This window comes from Aplidium turbinatum, chromosome 10 (genome assembly GCF_918807975.1).
Source record: "Aplidium turbinatum chromosome 10, kaAplTurb1.1, whole genome shotgun sequence".
Lineage (NCBI taxonomy): Eukaryota > Metazoa > Chordata > Ascidiacea > Aplousobranchia > Polyclinidae > Aplidium > Aplidium turbinatum.
This window is the reverse complement of record NC_137481.1, coordinates 8,660,714-8,688,612: the sequence shown is the minus strand read 5'-3', so window position 1 is coordinate 8,688,612 and position 27,899 is coordinate 8,660,714. Positions and strand designations below refer to the sequence as shown.

General features: G+C 35.5%; 1 protein-coding gene across 1 annotated transcript; it reads right to left on the bottom strand.

The window, feature by feature from the left end:
• Positions 1 to 3: 3 nt before the first annotated feature.
• LOC145778927 (uncharacterized) lies at positions 4 to 27,278 on the bottom strand. The gene is made up of 24 exons (XM_082590516.1): positions 26,970 to 27,278; positions 25,682 to 25,771; positions 25,408 to 25,589; positions 24,574 to 24,760; positions 23,731 to 23,815; positions 22,819 to 22,982; positions 22,213 to 22,374; positions 21,734 to 21,841; positions 20,990 to 21,077; positions 16,472 to 16,993; positions 15,153 to 15,299; positions 14,492 to 14,566; positions 13,215 to 13,372; positions 12,740 to 12,815; positions 11,704 to 11,884; positions 11,408 to 11,570; positions 10,741 to 10,829; positions 10,119 to 10,240; positions 9,510 to 9,657; positions 7,612 to 7,714; positions 6,633 to 6,706; positions 6,169 to 6,306; positions 5,556 to 5,658; positions 4 to 1,441 (listed from the first exon to the last, which is right to left on the bottom strand). Exons 1-24 carry the CDS (start codon positions 27,276 to 27,278, stop codon positions 1,307 to 1,309), a joined length of 3,609 nt encoding a protein of 1,202 aa, XP_082446642.1. The 3' UTR covers positions 4 to 1,306.
• Between the last annotated feature and the right edge of the window lie 621 nt (positions 27,279 to 27,899).

Below are 27,899 nucleotides of genomic sequence, written 5' to 3'. Positions count from 1 at the left end.
CGGTTACAGCCCAAAACGTTTATTTCTACTGCAAAAATTGCACTAAATTATACAAAACAAATATAACTACGAGACTGATATAGCACATGGTGTTAACGGGACCGCATAAGAAAAACAAACAAAACTTACCATGTTGGCTATAGCGGTATAGCCTATAGTCTACTCTCGATTGTAGCACAAGTTCCATGCATTGTACGTTTCGCAAAGCAACAGCGAACGAGATAACAAATACAGCATAAAATTGTTAAGTCTTGAATTTGCGATGCAAAAGCATTACATGTTTCAACTACAGTCCCAACAAAAAAATGGTTGATTGAGGTTGATTGGAGGAATGTTTATCGTACTGAGAAAGCTTTTTAGGAAGCTTAATGCTTTCGTTTTGCATGCTAGTAGAGGCTCTATACTACTAACGCAGAACAGAGTGAAGCTTCTGCTTGCTGTTGTCTACAAATTATTCCATCCCACGAACTGCCACGATATGAAAAGCTGTGTTGCTTAAGCGCGCACCCGAGAGCTAAATCTATGCCGCTTTATTTTGCCGTTTTTTCGTTTGCAAAGTCGATAGCATAGATAAAGATGGATAAGCGCTTTATCCACATACGTGCTTGATCTTGTCTTGTGTCAGCAGTCGAAAGCCTTTACACGTTTAAAAATCTGCCAAAATTAAGTTTTCACAAGCGTTTTCTCAGTTTGATATCAAAGATTCCCTCAACAAGCAATCCTGAAATCTTGTGTCGATTTTAACGTACGGTGGCGGTAGAGAACAGACTAAGACGTCCAATTGTTTATCTTCAAAAAACTGTTGATTGAGTGATCATGACAAATCGTCAACAGCAGATACAATGAAATGATGAGAAAAATATCCTGACAAATCATCAACAGCAGATACAATGAAATGACGAGAAAAATACCCTTTTTCTTGAAAGAAAGTAATTATAATGTTACAAAAATCGACAAATATCTTTGAATTGTCAAAACGTTCACAATGAGACAACGCATTTATAATAAATCGCCTATTAACAGGTAGCAGATGAAAATTTGGATATGAATCGTGGAATATTCACATGCGTACAAGTGCAGTGCGCATTCCATCCCTATTGCAAACAGGAGTTGTATTTCCTACTGCTCTGTGCTGCTTCTACAGCTGCTACGCATGATAAATTCGTGCGGATTTAACGCGATTGATTTACGCGATTGATTTACTGTACAAACTGTAGAACAAAAAAACAAACAATTTAATGAGTTTTAAAGTATCTTTCCAAAAATAAGATTTGACTTTGTCTTTGTGGGCCACACAGGTTTAGACTTAAAACATAGTATAATCTTCTTCAACGTTTTCTAAAGGATTTGGAAGAACAGGATATAAGCTGGATGAATTTGAATCTTCAACAGTAATTTGAACGTCACTTGGTGCAAGGTCTACTCCCAAGCCGATGAGGTCCTGAAGAGAAAAACATCCGAATTAAAAATTATCTGCAAAAATTATTCATTTTACTCACAGCGTTGTAATTTCACGGCAGTCTATCGTAATTTATGGACAAAAGCATTTTTATTTTTTTGTGATAAATTAATGCAAGTTACAGAAAAATCTTGAATCCTTCTGGGAGGCAAAGTTTTAAACGTGTCGTTTATTGATTAAACCGTCTTCCTACTGCAATTGCCGGCTAAAACATACACAAGTGTAAAGTTTGTAAACTGCAATGAAGTGATAGCCTAGTAACCTAACTTACAGTACAATGGGCTGTATTGTTAATGACTAATCGTTGTTTGATTGATTTGTTTTATTAGCCGAAAAATTAAGTGCTATATTCATTTTATTTCTGTCGTAAAATGTAGCCAGAATTGACAGTGTTAGACATCGGCGTTTTGTCCGTGATGCTGGTCGTGTCAGTACCGGTGTCAGTACCGGTAGTACCGGTGTCAGTACCGGTAAAAAAAAAACACAATTGGGCTAACAAAAATTTTATCACAGTGTCAAAAACGACAATTTTTGCCATGCATGCAATGAAGTCAGTTACAATAATTGCCCTGAGCCCGTGTTCAACGAAAGATTGCATTAACATAAGCAAACCACCCGGAGAGGTGTTTGAATTGCATCGGCCTAAAGAATAAATTACTTTAATAAAGTTGTTGAAACGATGTAATGCCGCCAAAGTGAATAAAATCACCTTGGGCAAAGATGGCAAAGTCAATACTTTCAGGTGATGCATTAAAGGTTGTCAGCATTGTGTAGGTTATTGACACTATTATGGCGTTGACAAGAGAGTTTGAAATAATTTTAGACCAGAACTAAGGATCTTTTTATGGGCCCGAGAACTCTTTAAAGGTCCCGAAATGCAATGAAAGAATGGCGTTCTTGTCCTCCATAGCTCCGATGTCCTTCATTATGAGAAAAGCACCTACTTTCTACTTGAAATAACTTTTGTGTTGGATGTGCCAGGGATATCTATAACTACGGGATTGGAAACTCTATCCAGTGCTATACATCAGTAGGGTCATCACATTACTAGGACTACAGAAAGATTAACAAAATAGAATACCGACTAAAAGATATACAAAGTTAGATTTTGCAATAATAATACAAAATGTACACTCATATGAAACTTAATTGATGTATAAAAGTACATTTACGCTGCTAGAAAAAAAAAACGATGAATCCAAAAAATGAATGAATGCAACGAGTCCAAAAACCGCCTACTGTTGTTCTTTAGCATTTTGCGTGCTGCAAATCGGATCAGAAGTAAATGAGGAGTGTTCAGCAATCAGTGAATATGCTGTTGTATCATCAACTTGTTCACTGATCGATCCAATACGAAACCAATACGTTTACGATGTCATCAGAACTATAACCAATAGTCATTCTGGAAATTCTTTAAGCAGCAAACAAAATACAACATGATCGCACTAATGGAATATAAACAAACCAGGCAAGCATAGACCTTACAATTTACAGCAGGTGAATTGATGATTACACTTTTGGTTGTTCGTTTAGCCTACTACTTGCTACCCTTTGAGGTCAATTTATGTGATTATTTATCACAGCAGCGCACAAAGAAAAATGACCCTACTGGTGTATAAAATGGTTTTCAGTTCCACAGAGTTTCCAATCCCGTAGTTATAGATATCCCTGGATGTGCATGGTTTTTTTGTCAAAATGGGCTGCATATTTGCTTGTGATCGCGTCTAGGTTCTTGAAATAATATGGTCCAACATATTTTCTTTTAACTTCCCGCCTATCAACGTTATTTATGGAAGCTAAATATTGTACATAAGACGAAATCAAAACTGACTAAAACACTTGTTATTAGGTCTTGATAGTAACTTGATCTGGCAGGTGAAACCAGTTTCGTATGTAATTAGAAAAAGTGGTGTTCTCATGGAATACAAAGTCAGTAAAATAGTTTTTGATCTATGGCTTAAACAAAAATAAAAACAAAGCTCATTTCAAGAAATACGATTGACTCTAAGGAATAGTTTTTTTTGTAAAACCTTTGACTAAGATAAATATGGCCGGCAGACATGGAATAAAGAATTTAAATTTCTAAACCCCACTACTTTTGTTTATTCTACATTCGTTCGTTGCATTCAGGTAGGCTATCTATAAACTCTCATTCGTATTGCTATTCTCAAAACATCAACAAAACCACAAAACGAGACATCAAAACAAGGTTAGAGACACCCGTATCTACTCAGAGGAAGAGAAACTGTTTTGGATATTACTTGAAATTGAATATCATTTAACAAAACAAAATTACCTCGCAAGCAGTCATTCTCCAAGTGAATAGTCGGGCAAAACTTAGAGCACAACGTGCAAAAGATTTTGATCGAAATTTGATTTTGCGATAAAGAATTGCACCACAAAATTTACCATACCGGTAATTAAAACATTACATACAATGTTATTGACAGAGAAATCCAATGCTCAAAAATTAAAGTAGACTAATTGAGATATTTTTTCTTCTATTATTTTACTGTTTTCTTTTAAAAAAATGTTGTTGTTTTATATTTAATACAAACCTTAAAAATGTCAATCATAAAAAAAACTTGTGATAATAGTCTACCCCACATTTTTCAACTTCTCGATTTGTGTAGTCATGGCCACCTGGAGATGCGGCCTGATTTGTCACATTTTGCAGATTTTGATTATAGCTACTGCTAGTGCTTAACTGACATTTTTTGAAATGTTTTTACTTTTTGCGGTTTCCTAATGACAAAAAACTTTTTTGTTGCCTTGGGGAAGCAGTAGCAAATGAGAAAAAGTAAGTTGAAAAACGCAAAATCAGACTGTTATTGAAAATTAACAATCTGACTAAAATCTACAAAATCAAATTTTCATTGTTTTTCAACATGTGAGGATGTTAAAACCTATTGTGTCATCTGGGGAAAAGAATAAAGAAAGCGTAAAAATCTAATTTTTTGAAAAATATATTTAAACGTTCGCCCAAAGTTAGAAAAACTTAGAAATTTCTGCAAAACGTGACAAATCAGGCCGTATCTTTAGGTGGCCATGGTGTAATATAGCCTATATCAGTTTGGGGCAGGCAAACAAAACCTAACAACCACACGGCTGTTAATTGCCGTCTGGTTGTTAGGTTTTATTTGTCTATGGTTCAAGAAAATTACCACTTTACCAAATTGAAATAACTTATATTAGTTTCTCAACCTCTGCTCTAAAACAATACCCAATAACTCTTAGGCTAACAACACCGCACGAAAAAATTTGAGAACAAAGCAATGGCTAACATTCTTTCTGTCTTTCTTTTGATTTGTTTGCACTTTACAGCATATCATGAAGTAATTTAATGAAAAGCTTTTTGTTTCATAAACCTCAGCAGGGATTCAATTGCAGTGCTTGGTGATGGAATTGATCATGCAAAGGTGCTAACACATATTTCACTAAAAGTAAGTGTGCAAGTCATGTGACCACACGGGGTGCAAAGATACCTCTGAACGTCTAACATGTCTGAGCTCTTCAAATTGATAGGAGGTAAGGGTTTTATTCTGGAAGAAGTGCGACCCAAAAAGATTGGGTGAGAGGGGGGCAAAACATGTAGCTGAAAAACGGGTGTTTTTAAAACAATTAGTTGTTAGAGTCTTTATGCTTTAGTTTAGAAAACAAATCTGGCTTTAAAGATTGTGTATAGTGATGATCAAACGAAACGTTTTGAATAGAAAACTTAATTGGAAGAAGCACAAGTAGCTATTTACTCTTGCAATGTTTACAAGTCACATGCTTGTTAGCTGAGGGGTTTGCTCCAGATAGTGCCCAGGAAAGACAGTAGTTGCAGAGTCCAAGCATTCGATTACTTTAAGCGGAAATTAGGGCATTCTTCAGTAAACAGAAACATTCAACCACTTATTAAATTGTCAATAACTTGACAAATTAATAACTTTGATAAAAGCAGAAAAATAAGCGTTTCCAGTCTAAATTTAAACATAATTAACTGACAGCAGATTTCCTGTGATTTTGTTCGCTACGGCCTTTGGGTGAATTATATTGAACTGAATTGAGTAGGACAGTTCAATATTGGAGACCATAATGATTGATTACTTACATTTGCGTCTTCAGTTAACTTTTCGTCTAAGTTTGCGACGATGACGTAGATGTCAGGACGTGAGCGAGGTTCAGTGTTCCAGCAGCTTTCCATAACGGAGAACCTGCAATACAGATTAATCAGAAAAACGTTTTGGGATTGTTCAAAGTTCTGCAGGTTAAGCCTATTAAATATGCTGTGGAATTTTTGTAATGCTAAAGGCTACCGTTCCAGACTGTACGGTGTTTGCTATAGGCAGGGCAAATAAATTGGGCAATAACTACATTATGACAAGGGAGAACACACCTTGTTAGCACAGTGTTAGTTGGTGACCTCACAACAAACACAATCTTGTTGGTTTTGCGTGACAAGCTGAAGTGCTATCCACAAAAATGGTATTGACCTGGTCGCTCTTAGTAGGGCGTATATTTACCAAGGCGCAGCATTGTCTGCATCATGCACACATGGCCACAATATGTGACTGCAGCTTGACCAAAAACGATATCAAAACATGCACAAAAAACCATCCAAAACTTAAACGAAATTCGTTGCCGATTATTGTAATCTATACTTTGTATTAAGTAAGTAAGAGCTTTTTGTATTATTTTAAACAAGAACATTTAAGTTTACTTACAATGATTGCGAACATCCGTTTGGTTTGATTGGTCGATAATTTTGGTTTAAGTGGTCCATGATGTCTTTTTCAGATAAGTGACTGTACGGCATTGCACCTCTCGAAGCAACGTGCCACATCACAACGCCATACGACCAACTAAAAGAATATTAAGCACACATTGACTTGCTGGTCGGAACGTATGGGATACTACAGCAATATAAAATCACTCTGTTTCACTTGTTAATGAAAGGAAAATACATATTACACCGTTGTAGTCTACCATAAAGCTTACTGCATTTGAAGTTTATTTTAACGCTTTAAGCCACATGCGTAGGAGGCTGGACTGTTCATATAACAAATAAAAGTATATTTTGGCTAGCATTGGCATGCAAGTACAAGTGCAGACAGTTTTAGAATAGTTAGGATATCACAAAGCTTATTCTTAGTAAGACTGTCATTAAATCTAAGGTCAAAGCACTTACATGTCAGATGCTGCATTGCTCAGATCACCATTTAAAACTTCCAATGCTTGCCATCTCACTCGGCTGTCACCATCCTACAAAATAAACATTAAAAGCAACAAATAAACTTTTAGTTTTAAAAATCAAAAGTAAAATCACGTTACCATAAAAAGTCACGTTTTTTCGGAAAGATATTCCTAAAAATAAATATTTTTATGGAGCCATGGAGTCGTATTAGAAAAATTTAGAGTTTCAGGAGTCAGTTTTTGAAAACAAATTGTCAGATATTTTTGGTCTAATCCAATGTTTAGATATCCCCAGTCTGATCCTATAGAATCTTTTTTGATTGTGGAGTTATAGGCTAATAAGACAATCTTTTTTAAATTTTGGAACCAGAATAAATGTCCTTGAAAAGTAATGGAGTGGAGTGTTTTTGATTGGAATCCACCACCAGGTTATTAATACCTTAAGAACAAAATAAGTTTTATTTTCTCGGCAAAAAGAGGACTACAAAAATCATCCCTAAAAAACGTGTGTAGGCTAATATCTTTTCGACGGGAAGCGCACCTGCATTAGATAGCGTGGAAAGAGCTACATTTTTGGTGACTATCTGATTGAGCCTAAACCTTTAGCATTCACCTTCGGCATTCATTTATCACATAGTCAGTCTATGTAATTTTGATGATCATTGAAAATAGAAAAAGTAGTTCGTTTATGTTTGGCAGACCCATGTGTGCTTCTACAAGTCTCCGAGGACTTGAAATGTTTTTCTAGATAGAAAACTTGTCAGAACAATACTCTCTTTGTATTTTTCCCAACACTCAAGTGGCTCAAGTGCACTTCTCACTTGAGGAACAACAAAACAATTTAACAAACCAATTGCGATAAGAATTCCATTACTCTAAACAGGATAATAGACAAAGTAAATCTGAGATTGTTTTAGCTATTTGAAACGACTGCTTGCCAACATAAGATATTTATGGCTTTTCCTGGTGTTTACCTTCAAAAAGGAAACTTCATTGTTTTCGTAGTCTCGAAGTTTGGGAGTAAGATCCTCGTCCAACATAACAGAACGAGGTTGCAAATTGCAGTGAACTATGTTTCTATATAAAAATAAACGATTGTAAGTGAAATTTACCATTAAAAAACAATGAAAATGTGATGAGCACAGCAATGCATGAATCAAAAACAATACTTTTTTGTGGTACTATGTTTTTTGTATTATAGGTGTTAGTATAGGCTACTATAATATAGTAGGTTATCCAGTAGCACGGCAATCACCTTTTCCACAAAAACAAAACAAAAAACAGTTGCAGCACTCAGCACTCCAAACTTCGGCGTTACAATCGTTTTAAAAGTTTAAATTTTTCCAACCAAGAAGCATTGAATCCATTTCAAAGGAGAATATTGAACTTGAACCTAACCATTTATTTGGAGATATGTAACTGCAGACAGTGGCGCATTTAGAGATAGGCCTACATATTCTCTGTCTAAACCAAGTGAATGAGTTTGTTTTCATAATCATTAACTGCTTTGAAAATGTCACACATGCCCAATGCTCATGCCCAAAGATGGCGTATCAGCAGAAACGTAGTCACATCAATTGGAGTTAAATTGCGTGTCATAGCATTTTATTGTTGTTGTTTTTCATTCTATTCTTGTTGCTTCTATGCTGTTATTTCAATTTGTATCATTGCATTATCATTTTAATAAGTAATTTTTGCAATTATTTTGTATTTTGTTTTGTTGTCATTTGCGTTTTTGCGCATCAACAAATAAAATCTTTCCTTCACCAGTTTCCGAATGTGGCTGACTTTATTTACTTGTTATGTTTTCCTTGTTTAGTCTATTTCTATTGTATCAAAGCCAGATCAAAGCCTGTTTGAGGTGAACGCTTAGTTTCTTAAATAGACTAACAATGTTACCGTGATATGACAAGCAAGAGCTTGAAAATACAAGAGTTTTACAAAAAAGTAACTATTTTATTTAATACTCAACGTTCCAGCTCAATGAATGATTAACAAACTTTTGTAAAGGCACGGATAACAGTAACATTGGGAAGCTTACAATACCTTTATTTTATTATCGCATTAATCCAAAGTGTTAAAACACCATCTAGTTTACCAAATTCCTGTTATATCACCTTTTGGTCAAATAACAAATAATAATAAAACGCTGCAAGGACAATCCACTTATTTAAAAAAATAATAAAATAAATTTAACAGTACAAAGTGGTACCAAACTTTCACAAGGACTAATAAACCATTTTTTATCTGGCTTTAACTGTTAGTTGCATAAAAAAAGAACTTTTGTAAAAAATTACTGTAATAGGCGACAAACCATGTACTGAAAGAGAAAAAAATGATAAAAAATGTAACAGATTTGGATGCTGGATATACAAAGCAGTCGATAAAAGTGAAGACAAAACGCACTCAGAGTTACTGATTCTAAGCTATTTATGTGATATCATCATTGATTCTTTACGTTCATTGACTGCTTTGTATCCAACGTCCAAATCTGTTGTCTTTTTCATCATTTTTTCTATTTCAGTATGGTTTGTCGCTTATTACAGCAGGTTTCTACGACAGTCCTGTTTATTATGCAACTGACAAAACTCAGACAAAACTCAAAGAATCAAGACAAAAATTCAAAACTCATGACAAAACTCACTCAAAGTTATCGTTATTGATTCTTTCATAACAAGAAATAAAACTTTTATGTAGAAAGCGTTTAAATGAGTTGTTTTTAGCTTCTTCTCGATTAAAGTAATGTTTTTCATCTTAACCAATTTGTTGATGCTCATTTCTATATTGCACAACAAAATTACTTTTCTTGTGAAGTAAAAACAGCGTTTTGCTTTAGTTTTATCATCTACAAAGCCAGAAGGTAAAGGCATACTTGGCATGTAGATATTGCAATCCTTTTCCAACTCCTGAAAGAATGTTCATCATTTGAAAAGCATCCAGTTTAGGTTTTCCAAGACCAGTCTTGAAGTAATTTTCCAGGCTGCCATTAGATGCGTATGTCAAAGCACAGTGTAGTTCACCTTAAAAATACGGCAATGTAACTTTTCACTTCAATGGCAATGATAGTGGACTTTGCACTTGGTCACTATCAGTGTTTGTTCAAAATATTTTCAACAAACACAACATTAAGTGTTATTGAGTATATCTTTATAATAATAGCCTAACCTGTAATGCATTCAGAATTGAGATTGTTAATTACTGTATGTCAGAGCTTCCTATAAGCTTAAACAAACAATCAGCAAAAACCCTAAAGTAACTATTTTAATGTCATTTCAATATGATGTCAAATCGTCGGAAGGTATATCTTCAGTTGATAAGAAAATTAAAGGAATATGTAAGTAGGCTAATGAGAATGCAATTTACATTGTGATGCTAAGAAATATTGTAATTTAGGACTGCAAAAATTTTAATACAACATTTGGACCAATCACTGAATGCAAATTTAAAAAAGACACATGCGACTGAATGTAGAAATAGTTACTTGAGTCTTCATGCATGCCACAGTATTGCAGTATATTTTCATGCTCTTGCTCGCATGCTTTCATCATCAATCTAATCTGTGCTTGGCAACTGCTAGTATAAGTACCAGGAGCAAGGTCAATCCTACGGAGAAAGCATTCTTGTTGACTATTGAGATGGCATTGACCTATTTGCTGAAAGGCTTGCTGTGAAAATTGTTTCACGACAGAGCTACCGATTTTCTTTATTTCATCAAGCACTGCAACACTACAGTAGATACTTCACAACCAAATGAAACGAATGCGTTTAAGTGGCTGGAAATCTTAGGGTTTGTCATCTCGTTTTCCAAAAATATTAAATGAAAGTTTTAGAACTTGATCATTGGCGTATAACAAATAAAAATATTTGCACATTTGTAAATTTGAAAAATGTTAGTCTACTGTAGCCTACATTTTTTTATCAGTATGCGAAGACACATACAAAACTCAGATCTGAGATACAGAACACCATGGTCTGGAGTCTGGACTCTTAGGAATGTGACATGTGAAGCATCGTTATTTTGCATGAATAGGTCGAGAGCTTTGTTTGGAGTTTAAGTAGGCAATAATGTTCTTGTGTGTTCACAAAAATAATTTTTTATTTACTTTATCGTCCTTGCGACCGCTTTAACGTCATGCCTTTCCAGACCGTAGTTTTCAATGGTGACTAATCTTGTTTGTCCATAATGACCTTCCTGAAACAAAGCGACGTTATTAATATATAACTGCATGGATCATTTGCCTTGTGAGGAAAGTGAGCTAATGTCATGCTCACGCACATAAAGCTTCATCAGAGTGTAGGCTACCATTGATTGGTTTGTATGAAAACGGCATTTTTGTCGTATCCAGGCTTACGCCCGGTAGTTGAAGATTTATATTAAGCGGACGGAAAGGTAAGGAAGCCAATCTTCCTGTCCACTTTTAGGCATGTGTTTAAGTGTGCTCTTGAGCGGTGTCGAACCGACGGCCCTTCGAGCGTCGTACCAGGGCTCTCACTACTCGGCTTTTAACATATCAGTCGTCAGCTGTCGCAGGGATCAGGCGGTAGACAGCGGTATTTCGGCTTACACTATTTTTTATTTTGTTCCACCTCTAAATGAGCGTTATTGGTATCATCATATCATGTATCATATGTATTCTTTACAGACCATCGTCAACCGAGACGTTCAACAGTTATGATTTTCTCTTCTTTGAGAAAGAAAACAATCGCTGTAACCACACCAAACCTAATGCGTTCACTTACGTACGTCAGTAGACTAAACCAAAAACGTACCGTCAGAATTTTTTCAATGCGAACTTGCTTCTTTTTGTATGCTGAACCGTAATCTTGTAAAGCATCTTCATCGATAGCGGGCACTGCGGCAACTTTCAATTCGTTGTCTGTAGTTGCCGCGGCCACAGCAGCTGTTGCTGCCAATGATGCCGCACTTTGTTTGCTGCAAAAAAAAAACAGTCAAGGAAGGATTCTATCTAAACCTCTTTTCAAGAAATGAAAATTTGATTAAATGATCTCGCGCAAGATAGATGCAAAGACATCCTAAATTTTTTATGTTTGATTTTATTTCTTACATTTCAATAGCGAAAGGAGAAGGTTCTGTTTCTTCAGTTTCCGATTCGTCAGCAACTTCGTCCTTTTCCGACTCACTGAGAGAATCTGTCTTTTCATATTCATTTACTTCAGTACCGCTGTCGTCATCTTGAAACGTCACAACCTTCGGCTCTACGTCATTTGCCATAGCATAAGTAGAATCTGACAATAATGAATCAAATCAGCAAGTTCATAAATTAAAGCCTTCGAGTTTGTCTACAAAATACTCAAAATAAAAATGGTGGTTAGAAACAAAAGTTAGCATTGTTATTTTGCTGCTTTTTGTGCCATTTGTTTTGCTTGGCATCAGCAGGAATAGCTTCCTTTGCAGAATAATAGGTAGGCTATTATAAAATAAAACTTTTTCTTTTTTTGAGCAATTCAATTAACTTGTAAACATGATGTTTGTAATGTTATGTAATTAATTTTGTTCCTATGCAGCTGTTAGATAAGACACCGCTGGATAAGCCATTTACGTCTAGTTTCTGAATTGAAATTCACTTTGAAGCACATGTAGCCTACATTGTCCAGAAAGCATTCCAAGCAAACCAAACCAGTCCTTTTTACACCCTGATTGATTCATATCTGCCCCAACGCAAAAACGATTGATGTTGTTAGGCGGGTTTACAAACGACCAAGAAACATTTTATATCAAACTATAGAGCCCAGTTGTCTCCAATGTCAGCATGACCTGCATTGAAGTCGAAAATGCAGCAAACAGTCAGACGCAGTTTCAATGTAGACTAAGAATTTAGCTTGAATCACTTGTGTCAAGTTTTGTCCCATTCCTGGTTCATTCAAGTATAGCTGCTATATTTTGTATGATATAATGTCGATCTGTGCAGTGCGTACTTTATTTTTATTAACCTTCGGAATGTTATTGGCCTAAAAGTAATGTGACAAGCAAAATCAGAAAAATAACAATTTCTTCAGTAGGCCTAACCGTTGCAGAATCGTCAACATAACAAGTTAAGTTCAGAATAGCAAGTCATAAGTACAGCGGACTATATGAGTCACCTTGTTGAGGAACAATTTGACCACTTGTGCTGACTTCATCTTCAAACGCACCGTTGTCATGATGTGTTACAGATGGCTGTAAAAACAAACGAAATAGTTTTCTTTATTGGAAGTTAATAAGCTCTGCTTTCACATTTTACATCGAAGAATAATTACCTCATCAAGTACTCAATTTCACAACTACATTTTTGTGGTGGAGCAGATACCACAGAAAAATCTTTTACACATCTTGTGGCAAGAAATACAGCCACAAGTAAGATAGAACTTTTCCAAAAATAAACAGTAGGCTACTCTGGTTTGAAAAAAAAATGCAACGCTTGGGTAAGCAAAACAAAAAAGGAAAAAATTGAAAAAAGCTAACACATAGCCTAAACATTAGCTAAAATAAATACTACAATTTCCAACACAATATAGGCTGATTAGAGTAATCCAGAATTAAACTCAACTACACGAAACGTGACCCGAATATACTCACAGATGAATCAGGTTTCACATGTTTGGTTGCTGTGTATCTTTTGTACAGCAAAAAAGCAATAATCAGCAAGCATATGAGCAAAGCGGCTCCCAAACCGCCGGCAACTCCGTATAACAGCGATGAAGCCACATAGGTGCCAGGGGGCAAAATAACAACACCTAAAACATGGATTTGTACATCAGCAGTTTTTATCAATAAGAAATATAATTAAATTTAAAATCAGCAAAACATGTTTAAAAAAGAACTACTGTTTAGTAACTACTTTCTTCAAGTTAAAATTAGCAATGTATTTATGACTTCAAGTTGTTTATTGTTGAGATATTTGAAGTGCAAAAGTTATCAAACTAAATCATTCATTAAAACATTGTTCAGTGTTTGTGGAGGTGTTAATTTGTGATTTCATGTCGTCCTGGTTCAATCATTGGAAATGGCAAAAGAATAATATCAAATTTTTATACTAACAGCTCTCATACAACGTCTAACATTTTAAGCCTAGCATATGACTTGTTTGAAAAGCGTACACGTAATTAAAGTTTGCTACGAACTAAACTACGGTGTACGATATAAGAACATGATGTATTTTTAAGACAGCAGTGTTAATGATCCAAGCAATCAACAGGAATGACCAAGAAGTGACTATGTGAACACTGTAACCTAAAGTTTTGCGGTGATAACAGTTGATCAAGTCAGAAAATGCGACATTTTTTGATCTAAAAAATGTTTTAACTAAAATTGCTACAATTAGGTCCACTCTATGCCATCTAAGCTACCTTGTAAGCGAAATAGTGCAAAAGGCTATTCTTTTAAAATGTTTTAGGGGAATTTCTGACCAACCATATTTAAAAGTCTTTACTTTCATATCTCCGACAGCCTGTATACGTAGCTACAAAATGGCTTTACTTATGATCCAACTTATTGAAGAATACTTTATCGCTAAAATTTAAAACTTTAAGCATTGACATGTAAAACTTTTCTGGAAAGACATCTTATTGTACTAAACGACATACGTTTCACAAAAATGTTCACAGATATTAGTTGTAAAATCTAAAATTAAAGTCTGTTCTAAATTGAAGTTAACGTGTTGATTTGTGGTACAGAAAGTGAATACGCCGAGAAAAAATGTTCTCATTTGAAGCAGCAGTACATTTGTACAAAACAAAAAGTAGTGCCGCTTCGTGCAATGATACACTTTCTTCTCGTCATATTGAAGTTAAATTCCGAATTTTGACCACCACAGCTGGAGTCACTTAAATATTGTTAAGTTATTTAATGAAAACCTTCAGGTGTTGTGGATTCTGTGCAAGTTGGACAACCATCGGTGGGGACACTATTGGTTGACGTTGGACTAGTGTCTGCAATAACGAAGCTGCGCTGGTTAAACAATGAAAGAAGAACCAATGTGCAGAAAAACAGACATCTCGGATAAATAAACGTATAATACTATCAGCTACGATCTCGGAAAATTACAATGACAGGTTTAGATGCCAATTTCGCTTTCTACGGCAACACAAAAATGATAGAATGACATTTAAATGCAAAAACGAGAAAGTGTGTGATGATTTTGCATAAACACCATTAAGCCAATTGAAGGTCCTTCTTCAAAACAAACAAACCAATTACAGCATTGCAGTCTTTAAATGGGCTGTAGCCTATTGCAATGTCAAACGTTTGCATAGAAAAATTGAGATACTGAAAGATAAATTAATCGTGCATTCCAAGATTGCAGCCAAACGTAAGAAAATGCAGAATAAATAAATCCGAGCTACAGGGAAAATTTCTCATTAAACGAACAGAGGCCTACATCCAGAAATTACGCCAATAATACCTTTTTAATGTGATAATAAGATAGCACAACCTGAATGATTTAATTGCTTGAACTTGAACGAGAAATGGTTAACACACAATTTTTTTTTGTCAAATTATGATATTTCATTTTACCTTGCATTATACTCGATGTTGGGCTGTATGCTACAGTACTTATATCTGCGTAAATGGTCGAAGGGGTAGTAATACTTTGAGATACATCCTCAGTGAAAGCTACAGAACTTCCACTGTCAGTAGTGGATGTAAACGGTTGTGTGTTTGCTGCATAAAATACATGTAATGCACAAACTGCGCTGAAAGATGCCCTTTAAGTTACACAAAACGAAACCAAAAACACATAGATCAATAAATCAATAATTTCTGTTGATTTTATCTTTTTAGGTCCCCTTGTATAAGCAATGAATACACATAGAATTATTCACAAAAGAATTAAAAAGTGTGATCTCAAAGTTGTGTTTTAAATTAACCCTCATAATTATTCTTACAAGTGGTTAGAAATAACAACTGTCATCTAAGCTCCTTATTTGATTGGTTAGCAAAAGATGTCATCGACCATTTTTTTTCATGCGCTCGAAAAAACGGCTCAAAAGAAGCATGCGCTAATTGTCTAACTCTAGGGATTATTTTCATTGACAATCAATCAAAAGTCATTGACATAAATGGTCCTTTCAAGCAGCATGCGTTTGAACAAAAGACTATCATTTGCATGCAAATGTTTTTGAAATACTCTTCCTCAATCACAAAAGAAACCGTTGCTCTCTTCGATCAGAATGAATATTTATGGGAAAAACAAATAAACCATCACAACTGTACAAAAACTAAAATTTTCAATAAAATGAAAGGGGCCGAGTCTTGTAACTTTTTCATTTTAAAATAAAAACAAATTCATGAGTTTTTCGGATGAATAAAAACATTTTACAGCAGTTATCAACAGAAGTGTTTATTTTACCAACAACCGAACGTTTACAAGTTGATATGATTGTAATGAGCCTAAAATGCGTAGGCTTTTCGCTACAAATACTTTTTATCTGGGTGTAAAACAAGCCTAATCGTAGGCTGTTGCTTCTTGCTATTTTAGTTTTTAAATTTGGAAATGGACATTGTTGTTTTGATGTTTAGTTTTTGTTTTCTTGACGTTTTAAAACGTTAAAACGCTATATCGTTTATTTCATCTCTGCAATATTTAAGACGGACTTATACTCAATCAACAATAATAATTAACCGTACTCGCCAAACAAGTTTTTGTATTCCCACCTTCAAGCAGCCTTGCTGTTAATTGTACTTACTTGTTGAAGTTGAAGTAGTGTTAAGCGCTGACAATGTTGTTGCTGTTGTTGTTATTGTCTGTGGTGTGGATGGTTCTGATGGTATGTTTGTTTGTGGTGTTGATGCCAGTGTAGGCGAAGAAGTTATTTCATTTGTTGTAAATGTACCTGTGGTACTCGATTCCAGTGTAGTTGGTCCTGGTGTAGTCGATTCTGATGTAGTTGGTCCTGATGTAGTTGGTTCTGGTGTAGTTGATTCTAGTGTAGTTAGTTCTGGTGTAGTTGGTTCTAGTGTGGTTGGTTCTAGTGTAGTTGGTTCTGGTGTAGTTGGTTCTAGTGTGGTTGGTTCTAGTGTAGTTGGTTCTGGTGTAGTTGGTTCTGGTGTAGTTGGTTCTGGTGTAGTTGGTTCTAGTGTGGTTGGTTCTGGTGTAGTTGGTTCTAGTGTGGTTGATTCTAGTGTAGTTAGTTCTGGTGTGGTTGATTCTAGTGTGGTTGGTTCTGGTGTAGTTGGTTCTAGTGTGGTTGGTTCTAGTGTAGTAGGTTCTGGTGTAGTTCGTTCTGGTGTGGTTGGTTCTAATGTAGTTGGTTCTGGTGTAGTTGGTTCTGGTGTAGTTGGTTCTGGTGTAGTTGGTTCTAGTGTGGTTGGTTCTAAAGTCGTAGGTTCCATCGTCGTTGGCTCAGGAGTTGTTGCTGAAATAGGTTGATTACGATAAGCTAAACTTGTAGCTAGAAATTTTTCATTATGCAATTCAGGAGTGTGCAGCCTTTAAATTCTTAAATAGAAGTTAAACCAATTTGAATGTCTTTGAAGCAAAGCAAGTAAATTTATGAATTGCTTTTTAACTTGGTGAGAAACTACGATCTTCTTTTTATGTTAATGTTTTACTGTATTGAAAATGGCCAAATTAGTTTTCTAAAGTCATTGTTCCAATGTAGACAACTAGACTAAATAACAAATTTTTGTTTTCCATTTCAATCGTTGGCTGCTCTTTTATGTTCAGTTAGACTGATTTTATCTTATAGTTAGTAACACTTTGCAATCTCCAGCCCTTAATAATCTAATAATCCTCAGATAATTACACTGGATTTAAACGTGTTGATACCATTTTGTGCCTTTCGGAACAGCCAAATCCTTAAATTTTCCCTTTCGATTAATATTTACTACCATACAACAACGACGGTAACGAAAAGCATTGAAGTTTGATGGATTTTTATCACAAATTTCATTTGCGAATCGTACAAATGTAAAATTACAAAAAAGCAATATTGCGTTGTCTGCTTTACAACCTCAGTGGCATTCGGACCATATACGTAATTGGAAGATGCTTGCTTCCTATACTCTGAATATCAATAAGGTGGAAATGGATTAAAAATATTGCGATACAAATTTGCCGCGAGCAGTGTACTATCCAACATCCGCATATTTGCGATGGCAGTACAATTTTCTTGACAGGTAGCACACCCCCGTTATGATGTAAACTTTAGTTTAAAGCAAAATAGTGTTTTATTAAACGTGAAATCCTCATTCTTGCAATGACCAAAGTAGCAATTCACTGGCTGAAGAAGCAAAACCTAAAATACATGACAAATACAGTAAGGGGGGAGCTACGTGGAAATGATTGATGGGGCTAAGTCTTTAAGGTAATATTTGAAACAATTGAGATAAACAAACATCATTTTGTCCACAGTAGATTATTGTTTCTGTTTTCCCATTTCAAAACAAAGAAAGCCTCCATTAAAAATTGAAAAGACGGGGATTTCCAACTACCTAGAAGAACCGGACGCCTCAATTAACGTATCAATTAACGCGACAGCTGCAGCTGTCGTATTTTAAGGAAAATAGTTGTTTTGGAGGAGGTGTTTTTACGCTTTTGCTTTGTATGCATGAGAGGAGACAGAAAGTTTATAATCAGGCCTGACATGGAATATTGTAAATGCTAACACAATCGAAGTAAGAGAAATGATAAACATGAAGTTATGGCACAGGATGAAAAGTGCTTGACCCATATATAGAATAAAACGACAATCCTATTGCCTTTCCCTTCACAACCATATGACGCATCAAATGACGGAGGCCGCCTTTCAAGATAGTGGTGTAGTCAATTTTTCTTCTAATTTTAATATCAAGTGATTACTGGTTTTGGTTTGGTTTGTTTTTTGAATCTTTATGCTCGAGCTGACAAAGCCTTGATAGGTTATTCCTGGTAGTTTCGCATATTTGTAGAGGCTTTTGACGCAGGGCCGGTTATCGAGATTGACAGGACGAAATTTCCGATTGTTGAAGTGTTGTTGTCAGGAAATTATTCCATCCATTAGGTTCCGCTGAATGGACAGCAGTCCTTAACGTGCGTTGCTCAAAAGCACACCCCGAGAGTCGAACCAGCGCCGCTTGATCTTACAGCTTCTTTGTTCATGAAGTCACGCGCTAACCAACTGAGCTATCGAGGCGGTTATAGTTTGTATTATTATATTAAAAATCTAAAAGTTTAATCATGTAATATCCAAGCATGTGTCTAATATCGTGTTTGGCAAATTTAAAAACGATTTACGTCAACTGACGCGCTCCGTCCTTCTATAGATAACACCTCTTTTATTGGCAAATCAATATTTTTAATTGGGCAAAATGCTGTGTTAGTGCTGACATGCACTATGATGTACAAAGTAACATGCTTTTATGCTCCACGTGCCCCCGCAGCCTACTGCACGATTAATTGTAGTTCAGAATTCGTAACGTCACCCATGAAAACGAACATGCATTAAATGAAAAGGTTAGCCCTCTGTTGGTCAGAGTTTGGAAAAACTGTTTAAACTATAAACCCTTATTGCGACAGCAGTCCAGCATGTTCATGGCGACAGTTTCTATCATAACCACAGTGCATGAACTGATGCTTTTCAGTTATTCAATAATCTTAATTTAAAAACACAACAAACTGCAAGAAACGCATGAGTTCGTGACGGATTGATAAGAGAATGAATACGTGTTGTGTTGATTATCATTTGATCGTGCTAAATTATTAGCTCTGAGAAGAAGAAGTTGCAAGATTACAATGTCTACGTGCCAACCATAAAGTGTAGCTATTAGGGCTTTTCTATTTGCAGATCTCAGATATAAGAATATAACTAGCCTACAACTGGCGTATTCACAAAAACGCAATACAAACACCAATGAGGCATTGATAAGTGCGTCTGCTTAAAGGACTTCGGTTCCAACCCGTCAAAAGCATGATGTTTCATTTTGGCAAGACACTTATAGAGCTGTTTGAACTTTGAAGGTGACACAAAGATTTCTTTTTGCCTTTTCTCACGATAAATAGGCTACTGTAACCTACGTCTGCATATGACAACTAGAACGTACATTGGCAGCTGTGCAAAGCTATCAGGAATTCATTTCAAAGTTAGTGACATAATCCAGTGCTTTTAGTGTATTGCAGCTGTGGAATGAGCAAGTGACCATAAGCTTAATTGAGGACTTTGCTATTTTGAGCAGGCTTAATCATAGTAGCAGAATGGCCAAGTGAGCATGATTAATTACATTGCATTTTCTCCATCTCTGAATCAGTTACAATAATAATATCATTCTTAATGTTCGTTTATACTTACAGAGCCTACAGTAGACAGCATAAAACGCACAGTAAAATTGAACAAAAAAGACGTTTAATCTTTTTATACAGAAAATTGATTCATAAAGTATGTTTACTATGTATGTTACTGCATCGCAAGGTGAATATAGTTCTAATAGGTTAATATAAAAAAGCATGGCGGCTAAAAATTATGGGATGAACATAGAGGAAATGATAAAAAGTTTTTCGTTGCTGTAACAAATAATTTTTATATAATAGAAAGTTACTCACAGTTAAGTTGTATGCTTTTTCAAAAAATTCTTTTAAGTTTATGGTAGTACAATCTACAGTGGATCACTACGTAAGCATTTTCTTATTGCTACAATAGCAATTTGAGTGGATCAAATGAAAGGTAACTTTTTCATTATTATGTTTATTTGCAATCAAAAGCAGTCCCCAGAAGAAAAAAAATAATGAGAAAAATCAAATCAAACATGTGTGCTAGTCTCGAACTTGTGCTGTGACTCTAATAAGATTCATCTCTACAACTACATCTAGAATATAGCAGGGTTTCTCAACTTTTTTGAATCAGGGGTCTATTGTGGCAATTTTGAATTTTTATTGGCCTTCGGAGGCCTAAGCGGGCATGTCATATCCAGTTTTCCCAAACAGGGAATGATGCAGAATCCAAATCTAGTAGGTAAAGTAGAGCAAAGACGAAAAAGTTGAAACGCAGAAAGGAAGTCCTTGTGGCTTTTAATTTACAAAAGTAGCCTACAAAGATTATGTAAAATGAATTTGAAAAAGCCTAAATAAGGATGAGGACGAAATCTTGCAGCTGAATAAGTTTCATTTAGATAAAACATTCGATTTTTAAGAAATTGGAATTAGTTTGGTAAATACTGTCTTGTTGCCACTCTGGATCAGCCATTGCTACTACACTACCTTAGTATATACAGTATCTGCTTCCAGATATAATTGTTGCGTGGGAAAATCTTGTCAACAATTTTGATAGGTCCAATTGGACCTAGACAAGCCAAATACCCTTAGTTGAGAAGCCCTGAGTTGAAGTTAGTGCATTGTCTAAACACTACGTTAAACTGTATTTGCATATTTACAATCTTACCTGGAATCACAACATTTACAGTTAGGGTGACAGGTTCAGATTTTCTATTTTTTGATGTTAGGTCAGCATTCAGATTTACAGCAGTAATCTGAAAATCAAACGTAAAATGGTGTAAAATCATGCAATTAGCATCAGCGGTGGACAAATTTATGGATGATGTACCTTTTAAAGATATAAATGTGATATAAACTGAGAATAAACATCGACGAATTAGAGATTTAAACAGTGACTCTACCACAAATTCTAGGTTACGGATACTAAGTAAAAGATCCGGTAAAATACTTTGGGCTAGGAAGCTCAGTCAATGACAAATGTCTGAGTTGAAATTTACTACATAATAATTCGAGGTATAAAAAAAAAACTTTAAAGAAATGCAATGGGGGTCTGAATGCCCGCTGAAAAAATAAACAAAATCTGTCTTTTTTAATCGTTTTTTAAGTATGTTTTAATTCCAAAAATGCTTTTTGTTTAAGACGGTAGCCTACACTTGGTGTTCAACCATTATTCTATTGTCAAACCTAGATTTTGTAGACGTTGGATTTAAAAGTCCTAGTTTAAAACCAAATATAAAGTTTAAATCTACTTCTTTAGTGACAACTAAAGTAACTAAAGAATTTATTTTTTGACCACGTTTTGTGTAATCTTTGTTATTTCGGGAAAAATATTGAAAGTTTAAACTGAGAAAACGGGACCACGTGATCACGTGACCAATTGGCTTTCCTGAATCGCATTCTCTCTATTTACCTGTGCGTCTGATATGGTAATAAATGTGCTTCTGCTGGTAGGAGAATAGTATACCAACCCATCACTGCTTACTTGATAAGGCGAGTTGACTTCATATACAAACTGAGCCTAAAAATAAATTGGATTTATACACTGCACAAACTCTTAATTCTCTCGTTGGTCTTGTGCAATACTTGTGTTTACGAAGTACTTTACCAGTAATTTGATCTCGGTATATGAATACAAAATCTGCAATTTAACTAATTGCACAAGCAGTTTGTTTTAATATTTGATTTTCTTGTTTTGGCAAAGCAAGGCAATGGAATTCTACAGCTGATATCTCGACGTTTACTTCAGTACAACCAGCTCTATGTTTTTTCGGCAGCCGATTGTAGCAAGAATTCACAGCGATAGACGCTGTGTTCAAGTGAGTTAGGCCTATACTCAGCCTTTTGCTGATAGCGAGGAAGAACGCTCCCTTCTACACACAATCAGCTCACTGTTGGGTCGTCTTCATCAGTGACGTTCAAGCGCAATGGAATAGTTCCATTTTCATCTTCAGTTACGTACGACAAAGAACCAATAGAACTTTGTTGAATGTATCCATTATAACTTGACTCGGAGAAAGTTGGCTTAAAGCTGTCGACTGTGATGACGTCCACCTTTAAAAAAATTATTATCAGCTTAGAAAGTGAAAAAACGTCGTGGAACAATATTGCTTCCTGCATGGTTAAGTTTTTTATAGCATGAAACCAAACTCCTTTTTACCAATTGGAGCAAATACAAAAGAGGTTCAGTGCCACAAATTAGGCTACTCATGACCTTAGTACTTACATGTAAGTAGATTTACCCCTAAATCTTGTTAAATCAATCATAAATACTCGTAAATCCTGTCAACTTATTTCCAACTACCTATGCGTAAGGTCGCAAAATCCATAAGTATCAAGTCTCCCTAAATTACCCATAGGCATAGAAAAATGCCGTCGAATTGCCCATAAGTTTTTTTGAGTTACCCGACTGGATAATTCAACAAGACTTGTGGGTGATTCGAAGATGCTTAGCGGTTGTTATGGATACCGATGGCCGATTACTGGACTTTTTCTTACTATTAGATAAGTAATTATTGATCTTCCAGTCTCCCCCGGACCTGCGGCTTTCTCCGTGGCAACAACAGGGATGGTAAACTGATTCAGAGAAGAATCCGTCACCTCTTTAATCATCGTGACTGTCCCGTCATTTAAATCAATCGTAAAGTATGCATCATGGATACCTTGTAGAAGAAAGTCATTGATTTAACAGAATAATATTGCAACAACCAAAAAATTAATTGTTATATGCTGAATGCTAAACAAAAACGAAAAAGTTTTGGTGTTTAGACAAAAACAAACCAAAGACTATTAAAAGTCATCAACTCCAGAAAAGCGACATTAATATTTTTAAGTGTTGGCATATTTTAAAATTTATCATTTTTCTGTCATAGACAAGATTTTTTGGAAGATCTCTACTAGCACAACGGCAAGCCTTGCCTTTGCAGCTCTTTTTGATGAAATTGATCAAAGCTTCGATGCAGAAGCGACAAGAGAGTCAGACGCCAATAAGCATCGAAATGGTAACATTAGGCTACATAGAATATCAGAATTGATCAGTCACAGTAAATATATTATAACTTTTAAGGAACAATTTGACACTTAAACTTCATTGGTTGTTTATTGATAGGTATTCGACGTCAACTTCAAAAAACTTTAATATTTCGAAAACATTGCAAGAAAAAACTGATTAGAAAATGTGATGTTGACCAGATGGAGCAAGGAAATCGAACAAAATTAAGACAAAAATGAAATACTTTGTCTACATCAAGCAAATAACGAGACTGAAAAGCATGCCGGAATTGGTGAGAAAACAAAACAGAACAAAATGAAGAGAGTTTATAAGGATGTCACAGCTGATCAAACATGATCAAACTGTTGAAGAAGAAGAATCGACACAAAATCATACTAATGGGTTAAAATCATACTCACCACTAGCAAAAGTATATTCAATGTCTGCGTTTATACCAGTATCCAAATCTTTTGCTGAAATCGGCCCAGGTTTTATATGTAACTCCTGAAAGCGCAATCGTGTGTTTCATAATATAATGTGAAAAATAACTTTATTTGTTAGACACTTTAAAACAAAAAGTGTTTTAGAGAAAATGCAAGGATATTAATTTAACACAATCAAGAAAATGGAAATATTTAATTAAAATGTTAAAAATAGACAGAGTATATTTGGCGTATCAAAGCTTATTGCACTGCATTACGGCATTACAAACTAAAAAATGTCAATTTGAAAATGTTAAATAGTTGCAAAGAAACGTTCTTAAAAACTAAAAATTAAGAGTTTTAACGCAATGTTGTATCTCAACTATAGCCTACCTGCTGTCAACAACTCAGTAGTTTTTACAAAATACTGTACAGTAGGTCTTAGGATGTCATGTATTTTAAATATGTAAACAAATGTATGACTAAATTAGCGATTACTAAAATCCAATATCACTAGAAACAAAAGCAAGACTAGAATCATTTCACCCTCAGCTCTAATATTTAAGGTGTCAACTCGAAAAAAAATCCAAACTTTAGGATACAGTATTTTAATGAGTCGTAATAAGCCACTGAAAAAATGTGGCAATCTTCACGTGACCGCAAGCCACTACTTATTCAAATAGAACATAAGGTTTGACGAGTGGCGTTGCTACAAAAAATCACGAAAAAGAATGTGTAGGCACGTGATCGCAGTCATACCAATCAGACTTTTTTCAGCGGGCCTACAACAGTGCGACATCTTATAACAGATGCTGCCACATTAGTATTGTACATACGTACATTCATTTCAGATTTGTTCACAGAAGAAGTATACAAAGGCGGAACGCATAGTCCCTCCATCACCGTGGTACATGGAGAAAACTGGGGAGGATTGTCATCTTCATCCACCACATTTACTTCCACTGTAGTTTTTGCGGTGTCTTGCCAGGGATTATTTTCTTCATCAACGCCATTGGACGTTGCCTGACTGTAAAATATATTTTAAACGTAGGAAAGCATTTGCTTTAATGTCAGGCAAAAATAGCCTCACCAGATGGGTAAAAAGCTGAAGTAAAGGGTTTTGTATGAATTTAGGTAAATTCGATTTAATCAACAATTAGACTAATGAAGGAGCACAATAAAACATGCGCAATAAGCTATGACGTGATAGGAAACAAACTCATTGCATTTAGGAAGTAAACATAGAATAATTGGAGATTTTTAAATACCAGTAGCAGACATGAGATGACCGGCATTAATTTCATGCACAAAGACACTATCACTATCAGTGGTTGTTGACCTTTTTTTATCCTGTGGACCCTTTTAGTCGATATTTAAATCTATATTCCCCTTTTACAAATTTAGTTTGTTAGACAAAATAGACACTCGTTTAACAAACCACAGATCATATCATCAATGACTATTTTTTGTCTATCAAATAGAACAGGTGTGCTTGTCTTTGAAGGACAAAGCTAAAAAACTATATAGATGCTCTCCATTGGTCTACTCTAGAGACTATAGAACCTAGATGGTAAAAAAGATCAGCCTTTGGCCTCAGACATTTAACAAAGCAGAAGATGATAATTCTGTTTAAAAGTAAATACTTATCTTTACAAAAAGGCTTGCATGAATTACATGGTTAAGCTGATTTTTGGATATTTTTCGTAATCCAGTTTTCGAATCAAGAGTAGACTCCCTTGCGTGGAAAAAGCGAGCTCGTAATAGCCCGGTGGAGTTTCGTCGATTATTTTGTATGTAATATCGGCTACATCATTATCTTGAGCAGTAACTTCTATCACGGAATCGACACTCGAAAACTGAAAATACAAATTCACTCATGAAATAAAACATTAACAATTTATTGATCGACCTAGTAAGCAATTAATGAAAATTGAAACATATACTCTACCTCGCTAAGACTCTCGTTATACACTTTTTGCGTAAACTCCACTGGGTTGACGTTATTGATGTTGTTGACAACGATAAATACTTCCTTGTTCTGAAATGTAAAAACTCAATTTAAATCTTAACCAATGTGAACAGACAAGGCGTAGGCTAAGGAAGACCAAGAAGATCAAAGATAAAGGAAAGTCAAGAAGATAAACGCTCAAGCATCATCAAGTTGTTGTCTGCAAACCTGTTTTTTTCGATGCAGGCACATCTAACTATGATACTCTTCTGAATGGTTTTAACAACCTAAAAGTGTGTCTTATGGCCACTTTCCACAAACTTTTTGCGGTTACTGCAGCCACTGATGGTCACCGCCTAATAATTATGCCTACTTCAGATATAAAAAAAAAATAGAAAAAGCTAGTAAACGGTTCTTTAAAAATTTAGTTGAGCACTAAGCGAAACACGACTCTGCTGCATTTAAAATTGCACACGGTAGCAAGAGCGGATCTAGGATTTTTTTCCGGGGAGGGGGGCCGGGAAATTTGAAAATTAATTAAAAAGAAAAATATATAAAACAGATGTGAACAATGATACTACGACATATACGATATGCTAGAAAATAGACATTAAAACAACCATTTTTATCAATTGTGAATGTTTAAAAACTAAATTTTGCTTGAATAAAAATTGCTAAGCATACAAAAGTAAACTTGAAATCTGGTTTAAAACCGTGTATGCAGTGTCCATGACCAATAGGGTGGGGTGAACCAAAAATTTTGCTTTGTCTCGTTGATATTTCTTGTGGAACAACATAAAACGACCAGAAACCGAATTTGAGGAAATTTTGACTTTGGGAACCTACCCACTTTTTGGGTTGAAAATTTTGCCTTTTTCGAAAAATATGCAAAACATGCTTATGAAAATAGAACTTTAAAGACACTTTTTTTGGCTATGTTCAATATACTATTTTACATAGCGCTAATACTGACTTCGACTAGCTTCTAATACAAGTTTTGTTTAGGTTTTGAGATTCGATTGCTTTAATTTTTTTGCAAAAACATGCAATTTTTTCCAAAAATTTTAAAATCAGTTTTGGGAATACAAAATGACAGTCATGCAAAATCAACTGGATTCAACAGTCACTAATTCAATTGTAACACGAATATACTAGCAGTTGATTTTAGTGTTAACAGTATCTACAAACGTGCTTGGCTGTAGTGCGCCTTTGTGTCTGCAACAGGAATCAGATTCCTGAAAGCTATACCAGCACGGATGAATCCATGTCTTCTATCAAACTCACACACTTTGTACGATGCATCAGTCACCAATTTCACAATTCTTTCTACTGATTGGGAGTGGTTTGGATAGCATTTCACTTCTATTTTGCTTTCACGGTATGAGATGATGTCATCAGATGTAATTGTGGTTGTGAAGATAGGTTCATAACATAAATCTACGGTGATGTCGGAATAATGGTTGGCCTCATAATTTATCGTTGGAACAACAAACTTCCGAACGGATCTATCACCAATATTTGCCCCATTGCGAATTTTCAATATTGCCATGACTGCATTTTCTCGAACTTTTCTGGAGTCATCCACAAGCATTGTCATTATCACATTTTCATAGTGTGCTGCGGTCGTAGAATTAACTACACTCCGTGCTGGGATGCAGAGTGCGAGCGCCTCTACCAATCTTTTGTTAGCTCTTCAGATGGTCAAACAACACCCTCAGCCGCCAAGGCTCTTCTGGAAAAACTCGATGCAAAAAGAAAAGAACGCTGGACAGAGACCATCCAATCTCTCGCACTCAAGCCGTACAGCGTGGAGCACACTCAATAACCTTACGGGACGATCAAGACAATCACCCCGACAATGTCCCATTCCTGCTAATAATATCGCATTGCAGGTAATAAAAAATGGGATATATATAAGACGTGTGACCGTACCTCCGATCGGTTTGTTACCAAAGAAGTGACAAAGCTTTGGAAGATCAACACACCCGACCAGGAGAGCATTTCTAGCTCCTTCTCACGGAGCGAATTCAATGCTGCCCGCAAGCACCTAAAACCTGGTAAGGCCCCTGGTCCAGATAGGATATGTCCAGAGCTTATCATGCACGCTGGTTATGTTCTAAAGTCCTGGTTATGCGATTTCCTGTCGTCCTGCCTGCGCCGCCTCAAGATTCCTAAAGTATGGAGAAGATCTCTGGTCGTGGCGATCCCTAAACCAAAC